The sequence below is a fragment of the Cetorhinus maximus genome, chromosome 16 (assembly GCF_964194155.1).
Source record: "Cetorhinus maximus chromosome 16, sCetMax3.hap1.1, whole genome shotgun sequence".
Taxonomy (NCBI): Eukaryota; Metazoa; Chordata; class Chondrichthyes; order Lamniformes; family Cetorhinidae; genus Cetorhinus; species Cetorhinus maximus.
In genome coordinates, this window is record NC_135894.1 from 106,151,948 (window position 1) to 106,176,110 (window position 24,163).

Below are 24,163 nucleotides of genomic sequence, written 5' to 3' on the forward strand. Positions count from 1 at the left end.
TTGGGCCGAGGACACTACCCTGAGGAACTCCTGCAGTGATGTCCTGGAACTGAGATGACTGATCTTTAGCCACCACAACCATCTTCCTTTGTGCTAGGTATGACTCCAACCAGCGGAGAGTTTGACCCCTGATTCCCATTGACTCCAGTTTTGCGAGGGCTCCTTGATGCCACACTCGGTCAAATGCAGTCCTTGATGTCAAGGGCAGTCACTCCCACCTCACCTCAGGAGTTCAGCTCTTTTGTCCATGTTTGAACTAGGGCTGTAATGAGGCCAGGAGCTGAATGGCCCTGGCGGAAGCCAAACCTGGAGTCAGTGAGCAAGTTATTGCTCAGCAGGTGCCGCTTGATAGCACTGTTGATGACTCCTTCCATTACTTTACTGATAATGGAGAGTAGATTGATGGGACAGTAATTGGCTGGGTTGGATTTGTCCTGCTTTTTGTGTACAGGACATACCTGGGTAATATTCTACATAGCCAGGTAAATGCCAGTGTTGTAGCTGTACTGGAACAGCTTGGCTAAGGGTGCGGCAAGTTCTGGAGCACAAGTCTTCAGTACCATTGCCTGAATGTTGTCAGGGCCCATAGCCTTTGCAGTACTCAGTGCTTCAGGCATTTCTTGATATTGCGTGGAGTGAATCGAATTGACTGATGACTTGAATCTGTGATGCTGGGGACCTCTGGAGAAGGTCTAGATGGATCATCCACTCAGCACTTCTGGCTGAAGATTGTAGCAAATACTTCAGCTTTATCTTTAGCATTTATGTGCTAGGCCGTGAGAATGGGGATGTGCTGCTCCTGGCATGCCCTCCTGCACTCTTCACTGAACCAAAGTTGATCCCCTGGCTTGATGGTAATGGTAGTGTGCGGGATATGCCGGGCCATGAGATTGTGTTCGCGTACAATTCTGCTGCTGCTGATGGCCCACAGCGCCTCATGGATGCCCAGTCTTGAGTTGCTAGATCTGTTCGAAATCTATCCCATTTAGCATGGTGGTAGTGCTACAGAACACAATGGAGGGTAACCTCAATGTGAAGGCAGCACTTTGTCTCCTCAATGACTGTGCGGTGGTCACTTCCCTAATGACACTGTCATGGACAGATGCGTCTGCAGCAGGCAGGTTTGTGAGGAAGAGGTCAAGTATGTTTTTCCCTCTTGTTGGTCCCCTCACCACCTGCCGCAGACCCAGTCTCGCAGCTATGTCCTTTAGGATTCAGCTAGCTTGGTAAGTAGTGGTGCTACTGAGCTACTCTTAGTGATGGACATTGAAGTCCCCCACCCAGAGTACATTCTGCACCAGTGCCACCCTCAGTGCTTCCTCCAAGTGGTGTTCAAAGTGGTGGAGCACTGATTCATCAGCTGAGGGAGGGCAGTACATGGTAATCAGCAGAAGATTTCCTTGTCCACGTTTGACCTGATGCCATGAGAGTTCATGGGGTCTGGAGTCGATGTTGAAGACTGCCATCTGGAGTGCTGTGTCCGTTATTAGTCACCTTATTAAAGTAAGGATGTAAATGTGTTGGAAGCAGTTCAGAGAAGGTTTGCCAAACAAATACCTGGAATGGGCAGGTTTTCCTATGAGGAAAGGTTGGACAGGCTAGGCTTGTATCTGCTGAGGATAGAAGAGTAAGAGGCGACTTGATTGAAACATAAGATTGTGAGGGGTCTTGACAGGGTGGCTGTGGATAGAATCCCTTCATGGGAGAACCTAGAACTAGGGGTCGCTTTAAAAATAAGGCATCACCGATTTGAAATGGAGCTGAGGCGAAATCTTTTCTCAGAGAATTGTGAGTCTTTGGAACTCTTCTTGAAAAGGCGGTGGAAGCAGAGTGTTTGAGTATTTTTCAGGTAGAAGTGGATAGATTCTTGGTAAGCAAGGAGGTGAAATGTTATCGGGGGTATGGATGCAGATTTGAGGTTACTATCTGAAAAGCCACGATCTTATTAAATGGCAGAGCAGGCTTGAGGGGCCGAATGGCCTTCTGCTCCTTGTCCGTATGTTTGTAAGAGTAAGAGGCACCTTGATTGAAATGCAAGATCCTGAGGGGTCTTGACAGGGTGGATGTGGAGAGGATGTTTCCTCTTGTGGGAGAATCTAGTACCTGGGGCCGCTGTTTAAAAAGAAGGGGTCGCTCATATAGGACAGACATAAGGAGAAATTTTTTCTTTTAGAGGGTTGAGAGTCTTTGGAACTCTCTTCCTCAAAAGGTAGTGGAAGCAGAGTCTCTGAATATTTTTAAGGCAGAGGTAGATAGATTCTTGATACGCAAGCGGGTGCAAGGTTATCGGGGTAGACAGGAATGTGGAGTTGAAGTTACAATCAGATCAGCCATGATACTACTGAATGGTGGAGCAGGCTCGAAGGGCCAAGTGGCCTACTGCTGCTCCTAATTTATATGTTTTTATGTAGGTTGTAAAGAGTTATAGAAGGTTAAGTGAGTGGGCAACAAGGTGGCAGATGGAATATATTGTAGGGAAATGTGGGGTTCTACACTTTGGAAGGAACAATAGAAAAATTAAATATTTTTTAAATAATGAGAAACTTGTAAATGTTGATGTTCAGAGAGATTTAAGTGTCCTCACATAAGGAACACAAAGTTAGCATGCAGGCACAGCGAACGGGTAGGAAAGCACATGGCCTGTTGGCCTTTTTTGCAAGGGGATTGGAGTACAAGAAGTCTTGCTACATATTATTTACTCTGGTTGGAGAGTCTCAATCCCGGGGGAATAATCTCAGGATAAGGGATTGATCATTTCGGATTGAGATGAGGAGTAATTTCTTTACTCAAAGGGTTGTGAATTTTTGAAATTTGGAACAGAGGGCTGTAGTTGCTCAGTCATTGAGTATATTCAAGACTGATAGATTTTTAGACTCTAGGGGGAATCAAGGGAAACGGGTAACAGGTGGGAAAGTGGAATTAAGGTCAAAGATTAGTCATAATTGTATTGAATGGTGGAGCAGGTTCAAGGGTCCGAATGTCCACTCCTGCTCCTATTTCCTATGCTCTATGTCCATTCAATGTTATTACTAAGTTAGACTTCAGTTATTTAACCACTGCCTACACCTAGTTGCATGTTAAAATTCATTCAATGGTAAGAAATTATGCATTCAACATAATGTCCTTAAATTTGAAATATGATTTCTTTCCAGCTAAAAGCTGGGTTGGGCCCATGAGTCAGCGTCCTGACTGGGGGTTCAATCATTTGCCACTTCTTCGTTTCTTTGACTTCTTCACAGCAGCACAACCCAAGAGCAGGAATCTGCAGCAAAATGACAAGCATTACACAACGTGAACTCAAAAAATGAACTTTACATTAAAAATGCCTTGAAGTATTCCTGTTAAATGTTCTTTAACCATCAATTCTATTATAGATTAAAGATCTTACTTCATTCACATTCTTGATGCACATTATACCACTTTCCTGTGACCACATTTATTATGGAGTCTGTCCATGTAAACTTGTTCCTATAATTGCATGTTCTTGCCAGTGGCATACTGTACCACTTCAGTTTTGCCTCTCAGCACTTCACAGTATCACAGAATCTTTACAGTGCAGACGGAGGCCATTCGGCTCATCAAGTCTGTACTAGCTTTTTGAAAGAGCATTCCACATAGTCCCACTCTCCTGCTTTATCCCCGTAACCTTGCACATTCTCTCTTTTCAGGAAGCAATCCAATTCCATTTTGAATACCTCGATCAAACCTGCCTCCACCACCCTTTCAGGAAGTTTCTTCCAGACTCCAACCACCCTCTGGATGAAAAAAATTTTCCTCACATCACATCCTCCTTTTGCCAATCAATTTGAATCTGTGCCCTCTAGTTCTTGATGCTCTCTTGAGTGGGAACAGTTTCTCACTATTTACCCTGTCCATACCTCTCAGGATCTTGAATACCTCTATCAAGTCTCCTCTCAGCCTTCTTTTCTCCAGCGAAAACAGTCCCAACTTCTCCAATCTATACTCATAGCTACAGTTCTCCATCCCGGGAATCATTCTTGTGAATCTCCTTTGCACTCTCTCCAATGCCTTCACACTCTTCCTCAAGTATGGCGCCCAGAACTAGACGCAGTACTCCAGGTGAGGTTTAACTAGTGTCTTATACAAGTTCAACATGACCTCTTTACTCTTGTACTCAATTCCCCTATTAATAAATCCCAAGATACTATATGCTTTATTAACTGCTCTCTCAACATGCCCTGCCATCTTCAATGTCCTATGTATGTATACACCTCTGTTCCTGCACCTCCTTTAGAGGCTGTCTCTTTATTTTATACTGTCTCACCATATCTTTCCTGCCAAAACAAATCACCCCACACTTGTCTGCATTGAACTTCACCTGCCACTTGTCTGCCCAACCCACCAACATGTCTATGTCCTTTTGAAGTTCAAGACTATCCCTATCACAGTTGACAAAATTTCCAATCTTTGTATCATCCGCAAATTTTGAAATCATGCCCTGCACACCACAGTCTAGGTCATTAATATATATCAGGAAGAGCAAGGGTCCCAGCACTGACCCCTGAGGAACTCCACTACAAACTTTCCTCCAATTTGAACAACAACCTTTTATCACTAGTCTCTGTTTCCTGTCACTCAGCCAATTTATTATCCAAGTGCCTACTTTCCCTTTTATTCCATGACCTAGAATTTTGCTCACAAGTCTGTTGTGTGGCACTGTATCAAATGCCTTTTGAAAATCCATATACACCACATCAACAGCATTTCCTTTATCAACCGTCTCTGTTACCTCCTCAAAAAAACTCCAGTGAGTTAGTTAAACATGATTTTCCCTTGATGAATCCATGCTGGCTTTCCTTAATTATCCTGCACTTGTTAAGTGATTATTGATTTTATCCCGTATCATAGTTTCCAGAAGTCTCCCTACCACTGAGGTCAAACTGACTGGCCTGTAGTTGCCAGCTTTATCCTTACACCTTTTTTTGAACAAGGGTGTAATATTTGCAGTTCTCTAGTCCTCTGGCACCTCCCCTGTGTCTAAGACAGGAAGATTATCACTAGTGCCTCTGCAATTTCTACTCTCACTTCCCTCAGTACCCTTGGATGCATCTCATCCGGTCCTGGTACCTTATCTATTTTAAGTAAAGATAGACTTTCCAATACCTCCTTCCCCTCAATTGTAAGTTCTTCTGCTGTACCAGTTACCTCCTCTCTCATCTTGGCCTGGGTAGCAAGTTCTTCTTTTGTAAAGACAGATGCAAAGTACTCATTCAACACCTCCACCATTTCTCCAGCCTCCACATGCAAGTCCCCTTTTTGTCCCTAATCAGTCCTACTCTTTCGTTTACCACCTTTTTATTATTTACATGCTTATAGAAGACCTTAGGATTCCCTTTTATGTTCACTACCAGCCTCTTTTCGTGCTCCCTCCTTGCTTTTCTTATTAGTTTCTTCACTTCCTCTCTGGTCTTTCCATATTCAGCCAGTGCGCTCTGGATTTATTTGTCCTACCTTTCCCCTTCATAGGAACATAGGAACAGGAGAAGGCCATTCAGCCTGTCGAGCCTGCTCCACTATTTAATACAATCATAGCTGATTGAACACTTCAATGCCTTTTATCCACACTATCCCCATAACCTTTTACGTTATTGTCAATCAGAAATCTATCAATCTCTATCTTAAACATACTCGATGACTGAGCTTCCGTGCCCTCTGGGGGAGAGAATTCCAAAGATTCACAACCCTCTGAGTAAAGAAATTTCTCCTTATCTCAGTCCTAAGTGTCTTCCCTCTTATAATGAAATTGTCTCGCCTGGTTCTAGACTGCCCAAACAGGGGAAACATTTTACCTGCAACTACCCTGACTATTCCTTTAAGCATTTTGTAGGTTTCAATGAGATCACCTCTCATTCTTCAAAACTGTAGAGAATAAAGGCCCAGTTTCCCCAATCTCTCTTCATAAGACAGTCCCACCATCCCCAGAACAAGTCTAGTGAACGTTCATTGCACTCTCTCTATGGCAATAATATCCTTCCTAAGGTAAGGGGACTAAAACTGCACTCAGTACTCCAGGTGTGGTCTAACCAAGGTCCTATACAGTTGAAGCAAGACGTCACTACTCCGGTACTCAAATCCTCTTGCGATAAAGGCTAACATTCCATTAGCTTTCTAATTGCCTGCTGCACCTGCATGTTAGCTTTCAGTGACTTATGGACAAGGACACCCAGGTCCCTCTGTACATCTACACTTTCTAATCTCTTACCATTTAGGAAATACTCTGCACATCTGTTCCTTCTACCAAAGTGGATAACCAAGGGAATGTACCTTGACATTGCCTGCAATGCTTTCTCTTTGAAGGTGGCCCATTGTTCAGCCACCGTCTTTTCTGCCAACATTTGATTCCAACTCACTCGACTCAGGTGCATTCTCATCCCATTAAAGTTGGCTTTCCCCCAATTAATTATCCCTGCTCTGGATTGTGCCCTGTCCTTTTCCATGATTAACCTAACCCTTATGATACAATGGTCACTGTCCCCGAGAGGCTCTCCCACTGATATTTGATTCACTTGGGCCAACTCATTCCCCAGAACCAGGTCCAAAAGTGCATGTCCCATCGCTGGACTGGAAACATACTGCTGTAGAAAATTATCTTAAACACATTCCAAAGAACTCTCACCCCTCTTGTCCTTTTTTCAACCAACTCAACTTTCCTGATTCCTAATATGCTTTAATTTTACTAAGTGATTATAATATAAAATTAAAAGAGAACAATGTATGACTTTGAAAAGGGAACTAATTATAAATGTGACTGCTTTCTTTCAACTGAATACACTAAAGTTATTTTAAAAACACAAAAAAAAGCTGCAAGGGTCTACTTATTGGTCAGTTTTTTTCATTATTGAGAACTTGTGTTCTTGTTTTAAGAAATGTTTAACAGCTGTATCTGGATGAAACTTTTTAAATTGCTCCCCAGTTTTTCTCCTGGCAGAAACTGCTAGACAAGGATAAAAAAAATGATCAGCTGAGTGCTAGTAGTGCCAATAGGGAAATTAGAGACTTTGGCGAGGATTTTCTGGCCCCATTGTGGCAGGACCCGCTGCGGGAGATTTGGCGGTGCAGCCAAAAATCCATTGACTTTTGGGAGGATCGGATGATTCCAGTGATGGGCGTGGTGAGAAAATCCCACCCCTTGTTTTTACTCAGTGCACAGACTAAATTCAAAATACAAAGTCCAAGATCAGGCTTTTGAGTCAAGTCAAAGAAACATAGAAACTAGGAGCCGGAGTAGGCCATTCGGCCCTTCGAGCCTGCTCCGCCATTCATTATGATCATGGCTGATCATCCAACTCAATAGCCTGCTCCCGCTTTCTCCCCATACCCTTTGATCACTTTCACCCCAAGAGCTATATCTAACTCCTTCTTGAAAGCATACAATGGTTTAGTCTTAACTACTTTCTGTGGTAATGAATTCCACAGGCTCACCACTCTCTGGGTGAAGAAATTTCTCCTCATCTCAGTCCTAAATGGTCTACCCCATATCCTCAGACTGTGACCCCTGGTTTTGTACTCCCCCACCATCGGGAACATCCTTCCTGCAGCTACCCTGTCTAGTCCTGTTCGAATTTTATAGGTTTCTATGAGATCCCCCCTCATTCTTCTGAACTCCAGCAAATATAATCCTAATCGACTCAATTTCTCCTCATATGTCAGCCCTGCCATCCCAGGAATCAGTCGGGTAAACCTTTGCTGCACTCCCTCTATAGCAAGAACATCCTTCCTCAGATAAGGAGACTATAACTACACACAATATTCCAGGTGTGGTCTCACCAAGGCCCTGTACAATTGCAGCAAGACAACCTTGTTCCTGTACTCGAATCCTCTGGCTATGAAGGCCAACGTGCCATTTGCCTTCTTTACTGCCTGCTGCACCTACATGCTTACCTTCAGCAACTGGTGTACAAGGACACTCAGGTCTCGTTGCACATTCCCCTCTCTCAATTTATGGCCATTCAGATAATAATCTGCCTTCCTGTTTTTGCTACCAAAATGGAGAACCTCACATTTATCCACATTATACTGCATCTGCTATGCATTTGCCCACTCACTCAGCTTGTCCAAATCACACTGAAGCATCTCTGCATCCTCCTCACAGCTCACCCTCCCACCCAGCTTTGTGTCATATGCAAATTTGGAGATATTACATTTAATTCCCTCATCTAAATCATTAATATATATTGTGAATAACTGGGGTCCCAGCACCGATCCCTGCGGTACCCCACTAGTCACTGCCTGCCATTCGGAAAAAGACGCGTTTATTTCTACTCTTTGTTTCCTGTCTGCCAACCAGTTTTCTATCCATCTCAACACACTACCCCCAATCCCATGAGCTTTAATTTTACACGCCAATCTCTTATGTGGGACTTTGTCGAAAGCCTTCTGAAAGTCCAAATAAACCACATCCACTGGCTCCCCCTCATGAACTCTACTAGTTACACCCTCGAAAAATTCCAGTAAGATTTGTCAAGCATGATTTCCCTTTCATAAATCCATGCTGATTCTGTCTGATTCTGCCACTGTTTTCCACGTGCTCAGCTATTAAATCTTTTATAATGGACTCTAGAATTTCCCCCACTACCGACATCAGGCTGACTGGTCTATAATTCCCTGTTTTCTCTCTGCCTCCCTTTTTAAATAGTGGGGTTACATTAGCTACCCTCCAATCTGTAGGAACTGTTCCAGAGTCTAAAGAATCTCAGAAGATGACCACCAATGCATCCACTATTTCTAGGGCCACTTCCTTATGTACTCTGGGATGTAGATTATCAGGCCCCGGGGATTTATCGGCCTTCAATCCCATCAATTTCCCCAACACCATTTCCCTACTAATACTGATTTCTTTCAGTTCCTCCCTCTCACTAAACCCTGTGTTCCCCAACATTTCTGGTATGTTATTAGTGTCCTCCTTTGTGAAGACAGAAACAAAGTAGGTGTTCAAAATTATGAGGGGAATAGATAGAGTGGACAGGATAAAATTGTGTCCTTTGGTGGAGAATTCTAGAACCAGGGGACATAGATTCAAGATATGTGGCAGAAGGTGTAGTGGGGACATGAGGAAGAACTTTTTTACGCAGAGGGTAGTGGGTGTCTGGAATTCCCCTGTTTCTGACTGTAAGGGACCTACATTTGTCTTCACTAATCTTTTTCTCTTCACATACCTATACAAACTTTTACAGTCAGTTTTTATGTTTCCTGCAAGCTTACTCTCGTACTCTATTTCCCCCTTCTTAATCAATCCCTTGGTCCTCCTTTGCTGAATCCTAAACTGCTCCCAATCCTCAGGTCTGTTGTTTCTTTCTGGCCAATTTGTATGCCTTTTCCTTGGATCTAATACTATCTCTAATTTCCCTGGTTAGCCATGGTTTGGCCACCTTTCCTATTTTCCTTTTGTGCCAGACAGGAATAAACAATTAGATAAAAACAAAAAACTACTGCGGATGCTGGAAATCCAAAACAAAAACAGAATTACCTGGAAAAACTCAGCAGGTCAGGCAGCATCGGCAGAGAAGAAAAGAGTTGACGTTTCGAGTCCTCACGACCCTTCAACAGAACTGAGTATAGTTAGGAGAGGGGTGAAATATAAGCTGGTTTAAGGTGGTGTGGGGGGAGAGAGAAGTTGAGGGGTGGGGGGGTGGTTGTAGGGACAAGCAAGCAGTGATAGGAGCAGATAATCAAAAGATGTCACAGACAAAAGGATCAAAGAGGTGTTGAAGGTGGTGATATTATTTAAGAAAATGTGCTAATTAAGAATGGATGGCAGGACATTCAAGGTACAGCTCTGGTGGGGGTGGGGTGGAAAGACTGACAATGTATTAGTTGTAGATTTTAAAATAATGGAAATAGGTGGGAAAAGAAAAATCTATATAAATTATTGAAAAAAACAAAAGGGAGGGGGAAGAAACGGGGTGGGGATGGGGGGAGGGAGTTTAAGATCTAAAGTTGTTGAATTCAATATTCAGCCCGGAAGGCTGTAAAGTGCCTAGTCGGAAGATGAGGTGCTGTTCCTCCAGTTTGCATTGGGCTTCACTGGAACAATGCAGCAAGCCAAGGACAGACATGTGGGCAAGAGAGCAGGGTGGAGTGTTAAAATGGCAAGCGACAGGGCGGTTTGGGTCTTTCTTGCGGATAGACTGCAGGTATTCTGCAAAGCGGTCGCCCAGTTTGCGTTTGGTCTCTCCAATGTAGAGGAGACCGCATTGGGAGCAACGAATGCAGTAGACTAAGTTAGGGGAAATGCAAGTGAAATGCTGCTTCACTTGAAAGGAGTGTTTGGGCCCTTGGACGGTGAGGAGAGAGGAAGTGAAGGGGCAGGTGTTGCATCTTCTGCGTGGGCATGGGGAGGTGCCATAGGTGGGGGTTGAGGAGTAGGGGGTGATGGAGGAGTGGACCAGGGTGTCCCGGAGGGAACCGTACCTACGGAATGCCGCCAGGGGGGGTGAAGGGAAGATGTGTTTGGTGGTGGCATCATGCTGGAGTTGGCGGAAATGGCGGAGGATGATCCTTTGAATGCGGAGGCTGGTGGGGTGATAAGTGAGGACAAGGGGGTCCCTCATGCCTTCTCCTCCCTCCCAGAAACATTTTCTTAGATAATATCACACCTTCAATGGCGGAGGATGATCCTTTGAATGCGGAGGCTGGTGGGGTGATAAGTGAGGACAAGGGGGTCCCTCATGCCTTCTCCTCCCTCCCAGAAACATTTTCTTAGATAATATCACACCTTCAACACCTCTTTCATCCTTTTGTCTGTGACATCTTTTGATTATCTGCCCCTATCACTGCTTGCTTGTCCCTACAACCACAACCCCCCCTCAACTTCTCTCTCCCCCCGCCGCCACCTTAAACCAGCTTATATTTCACCCCTCTCCCAGCTATACTCAGTTCTGTTGAAGGGTTGTGAGGACTCGAAACGTCGACTCTTTTCTTCTCCACCGATGGAGAGCCAGTCAGAGTGCAAACATTCAACACATGCAACAAAGATCAGTGCATTTGGCAGCTTGGAACTGTTTTAAAACACTTGTCACCTCAATCGTACATGGTGAAAATGAACAACCAGATATATTGTCGCAACCACGGACATATATGGGTAACCGGAGAAGCTGCTCCTTCGCAGCAGTCAGCTGATGAGGAGGAGTTGATTTCGCCAACCAATGGATCAGATCTAAGCTCTGCAGTCCTGCCACATCCAGTTGTGAATGGTGATGGACAATTAAACAACTCACTGGAGGAGGAGGCTCCACAAATATCCCCATCCTCAATGATGAAGGAACCCAGCACATCAGTGCAAAAGAAAAGGCTGAAGAATTTGCAACAATCTTCAGCCAGAAGTGCTAAGTGGATGATCCATCTCGGCCTCATCCGGAGGTCCCCAGCAACACAGATGCCAGTCTTCAGCCAATTCGACTCACTCTGCGTGATAGGAAGAAATGGCTGAAGGCACTGGATACTGCAAAGGCTAAGGGCCCTGACAATATTCTGGCAATAGTACTGATGATTTGTGCTCCAGAACTTGCCATGTCCCTAGCTAAGCTGTTCCAGTACAGTTACAACACTGGCATGTATCCAGCAATGTGGAAAATTACCAGGTATGCCCTGCACACAAAAAGCAGGACAAATCCAACCCAGTCAGTTACTGCCCCATCAGTCTACTCTCCATCATCAATAAAGTGATGGAAGCGGTCATCAACAATGCTATCAAGCACCATTTGTATAGCAATAACCTGCTCACTGACGCTCAGTTTGAGTTCTGTCAAGACTACTCAGCTCCTGACCTCATTACACCTTGTCCCACTCCCCTGCCTTATCCCCATAACCTTGCACATTCATTTCAGATAGCAATCCAATTCCTATTTTAGTACCTCAATCGAATCTGCCTCCACCACCAGGAAGTTTGTACCTGACTCCAACCACCCTCTGGTTGAAAAAATGTTTTCCTCACATTACTTTTACTCCTTTTGCCAATTATTTTGAATCTGTGTCCTCTAGTTTTTGATGCTCTCTTAAGTGATAAACTGACCTCATTAGAGCCTTGGTTCAAACATGGACAGAAGGGTTTATCACCATTTACCCTGTTCTTACCCTTCAGGATCTTGAATATACCTTTATCAAGTCTCCTCTCAACCTTCTTTTCCCCAAGGAAAGCAGTCCCAACCGCTCCAATCTATCCTCATAGCTACAATGTTTATCCCTGGAATCATTCTTCTGAATCTCCTCTATACTCTGTCCAATACTTTCACACCCTTCCTCAAGTATGGTGCCAGAACTGGACTTTGATCGAGTGTGGCATCAAGGAGCCCGAGCAAAACTGGAGTCACTGGGGATCAGGGGGAAAAGTCTAAGCTGGTTGGAGTCATACCTAGCACAAAGGAAGATGGTTGTGGTTGTTGGAGGTCAATCATCTCAACCCCAGGACACCATTGCAGGAGTTTCTCAGGATAGTGTCCTCAGCCCAACCGTCTTCAGGTGCTTCATCAATGACCTTCCTTCCATCATAAGGTCAAAAGTGGGGATGTTCGCTGATGATTGCACAATGTTCAGCACCATTCGCAGCTCCTCAGATACTGAAGCAGTCCATGTCCAAATGCAGCAAGACCTGGACCAGACCGAGGCCTGGGCTGACAAGTGCCAAGTAACATTCGCGCCACATAAGTGCCAGGCAATTACCATCTCCAACAAGAGAGAATGTGATCATTGCCCATTGTTATGACCGATGCAGTTGGTAAAGCTGAGTTATTTTTAAAATTCCAGAGGGAAACTTTAAACAACTGTCATAACCAATAATTTTAAGTGTTATGTTTGAGATGCGACTCTAAACTCAGGAATCAGACCACTAGTTCTCGAGGTTTTACATCAAACTAAATGAAACATTTTATTAGTTTACGCAGATTAAAATATATGTACACATGGCTACAAATTACTACTATCATAACTTTTAACAAACTCCCAAACTAATTTCCATTAAGGCAACAGCAACCCATAGACTTAATCAAACACCAGGCAAAGTATTTTCACCTTATGAATTCAAAATGAGGTTCTTTTCACTGTGGAACCAGTTGGAGGCTTGCAGCTGCCTTCAGATCTTACATTGCCTCTGCTCTGCACACCCAAAAACTACTGAAGTTATACCTACTACCACTGATTGAATTCAAATTCTCATTGTCTCACCAGTCTCTTTGAACTTTACCTTTTAACAATGAAAACCCATTCATTATACCAATTTTATTAGCGATATAAACATATTGCTCGGTAGCTGTTAGAAAGGCATCAAGTTTTCACCCCACTTCTTGAATGTTCTATTCCAAAAATGCAAATGCACGCTATCTCTCTTACGTATCAAAACTAGTACATATCAAAGCACCCAGACCAGCTGATGTCAATCCAATTAAGATATACCCACAGACTAAGCTCTATTTTTAAAAAAAAATTCCAAAATATTATATACATTAATAGCTTCATGACACTGTTGACATTCAATGGCATTACCATCACCGAATCCCCCACTGTCAACATGCTGGGGGTCACTATTGAAACTAATTGGACCAGCCATATAAATACTGTGGCTACAAGAGCCGGTCAGAGGCTAGGACTCCTGTAGCGAGCAACTCAACTCCTGAGTCCCCAAAACCATCTACAGGGCACAAGTCAGGAGTGTGAAGGAATACTCTCCAATTGCCTGGATGAGTGCAGCTCCAACAACATTCAAGAAGATTGACATCACCCAGGACAAAGCAGCCCTCTTGATTGGCAACAGAAACATACACTCTCTCCACTGGCAGCGAACCCACCGACAATTAAGAGGCCTATTAAGGCCCTTAATTATGTAGAATTTTTCACTGCCCGTCTAACCTTACGGTTGGCGGGTGGGTGAATAAGCCAGGCAGCTTTTGCACTTTTGCAAAGCCTCATCCATGGGCGGGATGAGGTTTCCAACAGTAATTTAAAAAAATAACATTTTATAAAATCATTTTTAACATGTCCTTCTTCATGTGACTGAGCCACATGTGGGGATGTTTATATTATTTGTAGAATCTTTATTTTTCATTTTATAAATCTTCAGCTCCATGAGGCAGCTCTGTGCCTTCAGGAAGCTTTCTGTGAGCGCTGCCCTGCGCATGTGCAGACTTCAGCACTTGCGTCCCTCCTGCCCCCGCCCTGGCAGCGCTGAGGCTCTCAGCGCGTGTTTCATGCTGGCTGGCCGAAGGGAAAATCCTGCCCCTTGTCTTCTTGTATTTCTAGTAAATCTACGCCAATATATCCTTCCTAAGGTGTGGTGCCCAGAACTGCTCACAGTACTCCAGGTGTAGCCTAACCAAGACTTTGCATAGCTGACTTCTACACCCTTGAATTCTATTCCTCTAGCTATAAAGGCCAGCATTCCATTAGCCTTTTTTCTTATTATTTTCCATGTCTGTTCATGATATTTTAATGACCTGTGTACCTGGATCCCCAAGTCCCTTTGTACCTCCACTGTTTCTAGCTTTTCACCACTTAGAAAGTACCCTGTTCTGTTCTCTTTAGATTTAATGTGGATAATCTTACATTTGCCTACATTGAAATCCATTTGGCACAGTTTTACCCACTAACTTAACCTATCAATATCTCTTGTAATTTTTTTGTTTTATCTATGCTGCTTACAATACCACCTGTCTTCATGTCATTGTCCTGCCCTATTGCTCAGCCAATTTCCTAACCTGGTCAATAATTTGCCTTTAATTCCATGAGCTTCAGACTTGAGGGTGGTATGCAGTAGTTTTCCACAGTATTCAGTATTAGAACCACTGTTCCTTTCAACAAATACTAATGATTTGTACTTGTACTTGGGTATACAGAGCATAAACTCAAAGTTTATAGGTGACATGAAACTTGCAAATGTAGTATACAATGAGTAAACAATAACAGGCTTCAGGAGCACAGATGAATGAAATGGGTAAACACATGGCAGATGAATGCATTTTGATAGGTAGAATGAGAGACAATAGAAATTAAATGGTACAGTTTTAGATAGAGTGTAGGAATAGAGGTACCCGGGACTGTATGTACACAAATCTTTGAAGGTGGTGGAACAAGTTGAGAAAACTGTTAAAAAAGCATATCAGATCTTCAGCTTTATAAAGAGGCATAGAGCCAGATTTTGCCAACCGACACAGGACAAACTCCTGTCAGGTGCCAAAAATGGAGGTGGGGACGTTAAAGTCAAATTTCCCACCTGATTTCCGCCAGCTGCCATTTTGGTCGGTGTTGGAATCATAGCAGGTGGCGACCACTCAAAGTGACATCAGGTTCAGTCTTTTAGATGTATGCTCAATTGTGAATTTTCCAGAGAGGCAGGTCATTAAATTGACCAGCATTGTACAAATGTTTAGGGTACTTTAGAGTACATTACCTAATCGATGAATCCCCTTCTACGTTCAAGAGTATTGAGAATCTGATTTTAATGTATCATCTGGACTCAGTGCTCTGAGCCTTTGAAATAGCTGAACAGATGCTAGACTTCTTTGATTGAAAGTCCATTTGCTGAGCCTTAGAGAAAATAAATGAGCGGATAGCTGACCAACTGGTTTTTCAATGGCTGTGTGTTTTATTGACAGTTATATGAGCCTCTATGAAGGGCAATTTTTTTCAAGTGGAGTTTGAATGTTTTTATTTTTTTTATTTGCATGAGCATTTCAAAGACTTCCCAGTGTTATTATAGGGCTCACAAGTTCTGTCCAAAATGGATACTGGGTAGGTAGGTATGGAGGAGGCCATAAAGGGTATGGAGGGGTTATGGAGAGGGCATTGGAGATATTAGGGGGTATAGAGGGGGCTTGGAATAATGGAGGAGTCATGGGAGATATTTCTTTATTCTTTTATGGGATGTGGGTGTTGCTGACAAGGCCAGTACTTGTTGCCCATCCTGAATTGCCCTTGAACTGAGTGGCTTGCTTGCCAGTTCAGAGGCTAGTGATGGTTCAACCACATTGCTGTGGGCCTGGAGTCACATATAGGCCAGACCAGGTAAGGAAGGCAGATTTCCTTCCCCAAAGGTTATTTGGGCTTTTACAACAATTGACGATAATGGTTGCCATTACTGAATTTAGTTTTCAATTCTGGATTTATTGATTGAATTTAAATTCAACCAGCTGCTTGCGGTGGGATTTGAATTTTTGCCCTCAAGGCATTAGCCTGGAGCTCTGGATTACTAGTCCAGTGACATTGCCGCTATGCCACCATCGTCCCCTGTGGAGGGGCTTGGGGATATGTATTGGGCATGGGAAATATTAGGGGGTATGGATTTGGCTCGGGAGAGGTTAGGGGATATGGAGGGAGCATGGGGGATATGAGTAGGTATGGAGCGGGCATGGGGATATGCTTTGAGAATGGGAGATATTAGGGGTATGGATGGGGCATTGGGGTATGGATTGGGCATGGGATATACTAAGGCATGTGTAGGGGGCATGGGGGCTTGGAGAGGGCATGGGAGATTTGAGTGGATATGGGGAGTAGGAGGGTGAGGACCAGGGGGCCTAACAGTCATCCACAGAACTGGGCCAATGTTCCAATGAAAGGAGGCAGGTCTTCTAAACTGCTGGCCTCAGCATCCGCCCACCTTGGGCCTACATCGGGAGGCAGCAGCCCTGACTCCAGCCCACCCCTGACTCCTTGGGGTGAAAATAACAAGTGTGCGTGGGTTCATTCAGAGCTTGGAACGCAATGTCAGCAAATAGCCTGACTCATGATTCCTGAGTCAATGATGAAAATACAGCATATAGAGTACAAAAAGCAAAGAAGTTATGTTGAATCTTTAAATCACTGGTCAGGCCCCAATTGGAGTACTGTGGCCAAATCTGAGTACCACATTTTCGAAGAATGTCAAGGCCTGGAGGTGGTTGGTACAGAAGAATGATGGACTTCAGTTTTGTGGACAGACTGGTGAAACTAGTATTCTATTCTTAGAGCTGAGAAGATTAAGAGCAGTTTTGATGAAGGTGTTCAAAATCATGAAGATATTTAAAGGAGAAATTGTTTCCAGAGGCTGGACAGTCAGCAATCAGGAGGTCACAGATAAGGGATAATAGGCAAAAGAACGAGAGGGACGATGAAGAGAATATTTTTAGCGGCGATTTGTTCTAGAATCATAGGAACAGGAGGAGCCTGAGTGACACAGCAGTTGTCTCGGGCTCCCCTTACTCTCCACCTTCCCTCCTCTCTGCCTCCCTTTACCCCTTCCACCTCTCCTCCCACATCCACCTCTCCTCTGCCCCATCTTCCCTCCTCCCCAAACCTCTCCACCTCCTCCCTGCCCCACCCCTCCTCAGTTTCCACTCCTCCCCTTATCCCCACCTCTCCACCTCCTCTCTGCCTCCCCTCCTTCCCTACCCCCGTCACCATCTCTGCACCTCCCCTACCCTGTCCATATCCTCTGCCCTTTCCACTTGCTCTCCACCTCGCCTCCTCTGCTACACATTCCACATCCACTCTACCTCCCTCTCCCCTCCACCTCCCCTTCTCCCTGCCCCCTTCACCTTCCCTCCTTCTCTTGCCCCTCAAACTCCTCTCCTCCTCTGCCCCCTTTGCCTCCCCTCCCCCACCCCCTTCCTCCTCCCCCTTCCTCTACTTCCCTCCACTTCATGCTCCCTTGCACCCACCCCCTCAACCTTTCTCCCTCCCCATGAACCCACTCCTGGTGATTTAGCCTTCATTGAGCATTACTTTTGGCTTCTCCAGTTCACCCAATAACGAGTGCCAAGGCAATGGCCCCACCAGTACCTTAGCCTCTCCTTGATATCTCAATTTAAAACATCCTACCTTTCTAATCATTTGTACAAATTCCTTGGAGTCCTTCGGAGGCAGCCCCAGCAAAGGGCGTGTGCTGCAATCCAGGGTTGAAGCATGAGCCACCAGCAGAATATTACCAGCTGAGAAGGAACATTAAAAGCATTAGAGAAACAGATTCAGTTTTAGCTTTGATCATTTTACTGAGAAAGGCACAACATTAAACAGATGGAGGGGCCATACAGGTCATAGTATCCACAGAAAGCTAATGCCTTGGCTTATTTAGCAGAGACCATCTAAATTCTAGTTAAGAAAGTTAGGATTAAGGCTGTTTAAGAGTCACTAGATAGGATGAGATGATAGACTGGTAAACTGCAGGTTTGTGATAAGAACAGAAAATGCTGGTAAAACTCAGCAGGTCTGGCAGCATCTGTGGAGAGAGAAACAGAGTTAACGTTTCAAATCCATATGACTCTTCTTCAGAGCTAAAGAGAAGTAGAAATGTGATGTGATGCAGGTTTGAGAGATCTGTAACGGGTGATCATACTTGTTTTGGAGCCCATAAATTATCCTGATAGCAAAAAAAAGTGCTTCCTTTATATAGTTCACTATCACATCTCTTAGAAACATTGCAAAGCTTTTCATAGAGATGCGTAAGAAGGTCACTTGTCCCATGGTGCCTGCACTAGTCCTTTATTATGACACAACCAATGATAAGGGCTGAGTTGTTCAAACCCCAGAGGGAAACTTGAAACAACTGTCATAATCCATTTTTGCAATTTGTATGTTTCGAGATGCAGACTTTGAATTCATTAGTAGTAAGACCACGGAGTCTCAAGAGGTCTTTATAAAACTAATTAAACATTTATTAGTACAAGAAAGATTGTAAACATATTCATAAATCTACAACATTATTACTATAATAACTGCAAAATCCCCTAATTAATCTGACTCTCAGTTACACCCCCGTTAAGGCAACAGTAAATCTCATAGATTTAAACAGACAGCTGGCAAAGCACACCCTGGACAGTCGCATTCAAAATGAGTTTCTTTCAGCTCTGGGTCCTTGCAGACAGACTTGAGACTTACAGGCTGGAGGCTTCTCGTACATGTTGGATCTTAAAATGCCTCTACCTTACACACAATCTCCTTTCTCTTTTATACATATCTTTCTCTTTGAATGTACCTCTTCTAACAATAACATCCTTTCATCCTACCAATTTTATTAGTAAGCTGAAAAAAATAATCACATTGCTTGGTGTCTTAGACCATAAGGCCAAAAGACATAGGAGCAGAAATTAGGCCAATCAGCCCATCGAGTCTGCTCCGCCATTCAATCATGGCTGATAGGTTTCTCAACCCCACTCTCCCGCCTTCTCCCCGTAACCTTTGATCCCCTTACCAATCAAGAACCTATCCATCTCGGTCTTAAATACACTCAATGACCTGGCCTCCACAGCCTTCTGTGGCAATGAATTCCATAGATTCACCACTCTCTGGCTAAAGAAGTTTCTCCTCATCTCTGTTCTAAAAGGTCTTCCCTTTACTCTGAGGCTGTGCCCTCGGGTCCTAGTCTCTCCTACTAATGGAAACATCTTCCCCACGTCCACTCTATCCAGGCCTTTCAGTATTCTATAAGTTTCAATCAGATCCCCCCTCATCCTTCTAAACTCCATCGAGTATAGACCCGGAGTCCTCAAATGTTCCTCATATGTTAAGCCTTTCATTCCCGGGATCATTCTCGTGAACCTCCTCTGGACCCTCTCCAGGGCCAGCAGATCCTTCCTGAGATACAGGGCCCAAAATTGCTCACAATATTCTAAATGTGGTCTGACCAGAGCCTTATAAAGCCTCAGCAGCATATCCCTGCTTTTATATTCTAGTCCTCTCGAAATAAATGCCAACATTGCATTTGCCTTCCTAACTACCGACTCAACCTGCAAGTTAACCTTAAGAGAATCCTGGACTAGGACTCCCAAGACCCTTTGCACTCCAGATTTCTGAATTCTCTCCCCATTTAGAAAATAGTCCATGCCTCTATTCTTCCTACCAAAGTACATGACCTCACACTTCCCCATGTTGTATTCCATCTGCCACTTCTTTGCCCATTCTCCTAAGCTGTCCAAATCCTTCTGCAGCCTCCCTGCCTCCTCAATACTACCTGTCCCTCCACCTATCTTTGTATCATCTTCAAACTTAGCCAGGATGCCCTCAGTTCCTTCATGTAGATCATTAATGTATAAAGTGAAAAGTTGTGGTCCCACACTAACTCTTGCGGAACTCCACTAGTCACCGGCCGCCATCCTGAGAAGGACCCCCTTATCCCCACTCTCTGCCTCCAGCCAGACAGCCAATCTTTTATTCATGCTAGTACCTTGCCTCTAACACCATGGGCTCTTATCTTACTGAGCAGCCTCCTGTGCGGCACCTTGTCAAAGGCCTTCTGGAAGTCCAATTAGATAACATCCATTGGCTCTCCTTTGTCTAACCTACTCATTACCTCCTCAAAGAATTCTAACAGATCTGTCAGGCATGACCTCCCCTTGATGAAACCATGCTGACTTTGCCCTATTTTACCATGCATTTCCAAGTATTCTGAAATCTCATCCTTAATAATGGACTCTAAAATCTTACCAACGACCGAGGTCAGGCTAATCGGCCTGTAATTTCCCGTCTTTTGCCTCACTCCCTTCTTAAACAGGGGGGTTACATTAGCGATTTTCCAGTCCTCTGGGACCCTCCCTGACTCCAGTGATTCCTGAAAGATCACCACTAACACCTCCACTATCTCTTCAGCTATTTCCTTCAAGACTCTGGGGTGTAATCCATCTGGTCCAAGTGATTTATCCACCTTCAGACCTTTCAGTTTTCCTAGCACCTTCTCCTTGGTAATGGCTACCATACTCACCTCTGCCCCCCAATTCTCTTGAACTTTGGGGATGTCACTCATGTTTTCCACTGTGAAGACTGACGCAAAGCACCTATTCAGTTCCTCCGCCATTTCTTTCTTCCCCACTATTACTTCTCCAGCGTCTTCTAGCTAGGTATAAGATTTTACCCACAGCCTTGAATGGATTCTTTTAACAAATGCAAATTTACACTTTACCTTCTACCCTCCTTACGTTTACCTAATCAACATCTCAAAATTACTATACATAAATGCACACAGACTAGCTGACTTTAATCCTACTAAGACACACATGGACACATATAGATACAAACCCCACTAGAACTATATTTTTAAAAAATAATTTCCAATAACATTATAGACATTAACATCTCTTCATGACATCCTTCATATGTGATAAAAAAACATAAATGGCTTGAAATACTCAGCACCTGTGGAGAAGGACACAAAGTTAATGTTGCAAGCCTATGACATTCTATCAGAACTGGAAAAGTTAGAGATGTAATGGGTTTTAAACAAGTACAGGAGTGGGAAGGGTGAGGTGTACCACAGGGATTGTGCTGGGACCCTTGCTGTTTGTAGTGTACATTAATGATTTAGATGTGAATATAGGAGGTATGATCAGTAAGTTCGCAGATGACTCAAAAATTCATCGTGTCATAAATAATGAAGAGGGAAGCCTTAGATTACAGGACAATAGAGATGGGCTGATTAGATGGGCAGAGCAGTGGCAAATGGAATTTAATCCTGAGAAGTGTGAGGTGATGCATTTTGGGAGGATTAACACAGCAAGCGAATACACAATGAATGATAGGACCTTAGGAAGTACAGACGATCAGAGGGACCTTGGTGTACATGTCCATAGATCCCTGAAGGCAGCACCACAGGGAGATAAGGTGGTTAAGAAGGCATATGGGATACTTGACAAAAACAGAATTACCTGGAAAAACTCAGCAGGTCTGGCAGCATCGGTGGAGAAGAAAAGAGTCGACGTTTCGAGTCCTCATGACCCTTCAACAGAACTGAGTATAGTTAGGAGAGGGGTGAAATATAAGCTGGTTTAAGGTGGGGGGGTGGCGGGGGGAGAGAGAAGTTGAGGGTGGGTGGTTGTAGGGACAAGCAAGCAGTGATAGGAGCAGATAATCAAAAGATGTCACAGACAAAAAGATCAAAGAGGTGTTGAAGGTAGTGATATTATCTAAGAAAATGTGCTAATTAAGAATGGATGGCAGGACACTCAAGGTACAGCTCTAGTGGGGTTGGGGTGGAAAGACTGGCAAGATTTTAGTTGTAGATTTTAAAATAATGGAAATAGGTGGGAAAAGAAAAACCTATATAAATTATTGAAAAAAAAAGGGAGGGGGAAGAAACGGGGTGGGGATGGGGGGAGGGAGTTTAAGATCTAAAGTTGTTGAATTCAATATTCAGCCCGGAAGGCTGTAAAGTGCCTAGTCGGAAGATGAGGTGCTGTTCCTCCATGGGATACTTGCCTTTATTAGCCAAGGCATAGAATATAAGAGCAGGGAGGTTATGATGGAACTGTATAAAATGCTAGTTAGGCCACAGCTGGAGTACTGTGTGCAGTTCTGGTCACCACACTATAGGAAAGATGTGATTGCACTAGAGAGGGTGCAGAGGAGATTCACAAGGATGTTCCCTGGGCTGGAGTGTTTCAGCTATGAAGAGAGACTGGATAGGCTAGGGTTGTTTTCCTTAGAGCAGAGAAGGCTGAGGGGGGACCTGATAGAGGAATACAAAATTATGAGGGGCATAGATAGGGTAGACAGGAAGAAACTTTTCCCCTGTCAATAACCAGGGAGCATATATTTAAGGTAAGGGGCAGGAGGTTTAGAGGGGATTTGAGGAAAAACCTTTTCACCCAGAGGGTGGTTGGAATCTGGAAGACACTGCCTGAGGGGGTGGTAGAGGCAGGAACCCTCACAACATTTAAGAAATATATAGATGAGCACTTGAAATGCCACAGCAGACAGGGCTACTGGTCAAGTACTGGAAAATGGGATTAGAATATATAAGTGCTTGATGGCTGGCTCAGACACGATGAGCTGAAGGGCCTGTTTCTGTGATGTGTAACTCTATGACTCTATGGGAAGAAAGAACAAAAGGGAAGATCTATGATGGGGTGGAAGGCAAGAGAGATTAAATGACAAAAAAGGTCAAAAGTGCAAGGCAAAAGGAGATGGTAACGGGTGGGAGTGGGGCAGATAGTTAAAATGGCAAACCAGTGGAAGCTCACAGCAACACTTCATAAAATCATTGCACAGTACAGTGCAGAAGGAGGCTATTTGGCCTATTCAGATTGTGCCAATTCTTTTGAAGAGCAATCCAGTTAGTTCCACTACCCCACTCTGTCTGCATAACCCTGCAATGTTTCCTCCTTCAAATAGTCTGCAACATCTATCCATATTCTTCTCAGCAGTCCCTCAAGATCGACGATGACTTGCTTCAACTTTGGTTTGATGGGTTCTGAGATGGATGATAAGTCCAATGTGCGATCTGTAGATTCAACTACATGTGGAGCAAATGGTTCTTGAAGGGTCAGGTAGATGGGTTGTTTGGAGGTTTGAGCAATTCGTCCAATGCCTCAGCTTTGCCAGAGCATGCCCAAGAATACTTGTAAATCAAGAGGGAAAAGGCAGGGAGGAACTTAAAATAAATCATAACCACTAGGGAAAAGGTACAGGGAAAAAAACTATTAGAACTAAAGGTTGACAAGTACCCTGGACCTGATGGCTTTCAGTCTAGGATCTTAAAAGAAGTAGCTGCAGAGCTAGTAGGTGCAATGGTTGTGATCTTCCAAAATTCCCTAGCTTCTGGAAAGGTCCCAGCAGATTGGAAAATCATAAATGTAACACCACTCCAAGAAAGGAGGGAGACAGAAAACAGGAAAGTATAGGCCAATTAGCCTAATATTTGTCATTGGGAAATTGCTAGAATCCATTATTGCGGAGGTAATAGCAAGACATTTAGAAAATCATAATACAATCAGCAAAGTCAACATGATTTTGTGAAAGGGAAATTATATTTGACAAATTTATCAGATTTGTTTTATTTTATTAGATTTATTTTATTATAAATTAAATTTATAAAGGTGCAGAAAAGATTCACAAGAATGGTTCCAGGGATAAGGAACTTCAGCTGCCTAAAATGGAAAAACTGGGGAGTTTCTACTTAAAGAAGAGAAGGTTGAGAGGAGATCTGATAGACATATCCAAAATCAAGAAGGGTCTGGTCAGAGTAGATAGGGAGAAACTGTTCCCATTGGTGCAACGATCAAGAACCAAAGGATGCCAATTTAAGGTGTTTGGTAAAAGAAGCAATGGTGACATGAGGGAAAAAATGTCTTAGTGCAGTGAGTGGTTAGAATCTGGAAGGCCCTGACTGTGAGTGTGGTGGAGGCATATTCAATCATTGCTTTCAAAAAGAAATTGGATCAATACCTGAAGATGAAAAGATTACAGGGCTACC

General features: G+C 43.8%; 1 protein-coding gene across 1 annotated transcript in view; it reads right to left on the bottom strand.

Moving 5' to 3' along the window:
- Positions 1-3,124: 3,124 nt before the first annotated feature.
- LOC144691915 (ubiquitin-associated and SH3 domain-containing protein A-like) overlaps positions 3,125-24,163 on the bottom strand; it is a 231,439-nt gene continuing 210,400 nt past the window's right edge. Inside the window, exons 14-15 of the mRNA XM_078560489.1 lie at positions 17,803-17,912; positions 3,125-3,262 (exon numbers count right to left, since the gene is read on the bottom strand). Coding sequence (XP_078416615.1) covers positions 3,125-3,262; positions 17,803-17,912 — 248 coding nt within the window. The remainder of the gene's footprint in view (positions 3,263-17,802; positions 17,913-24,163) is intronic.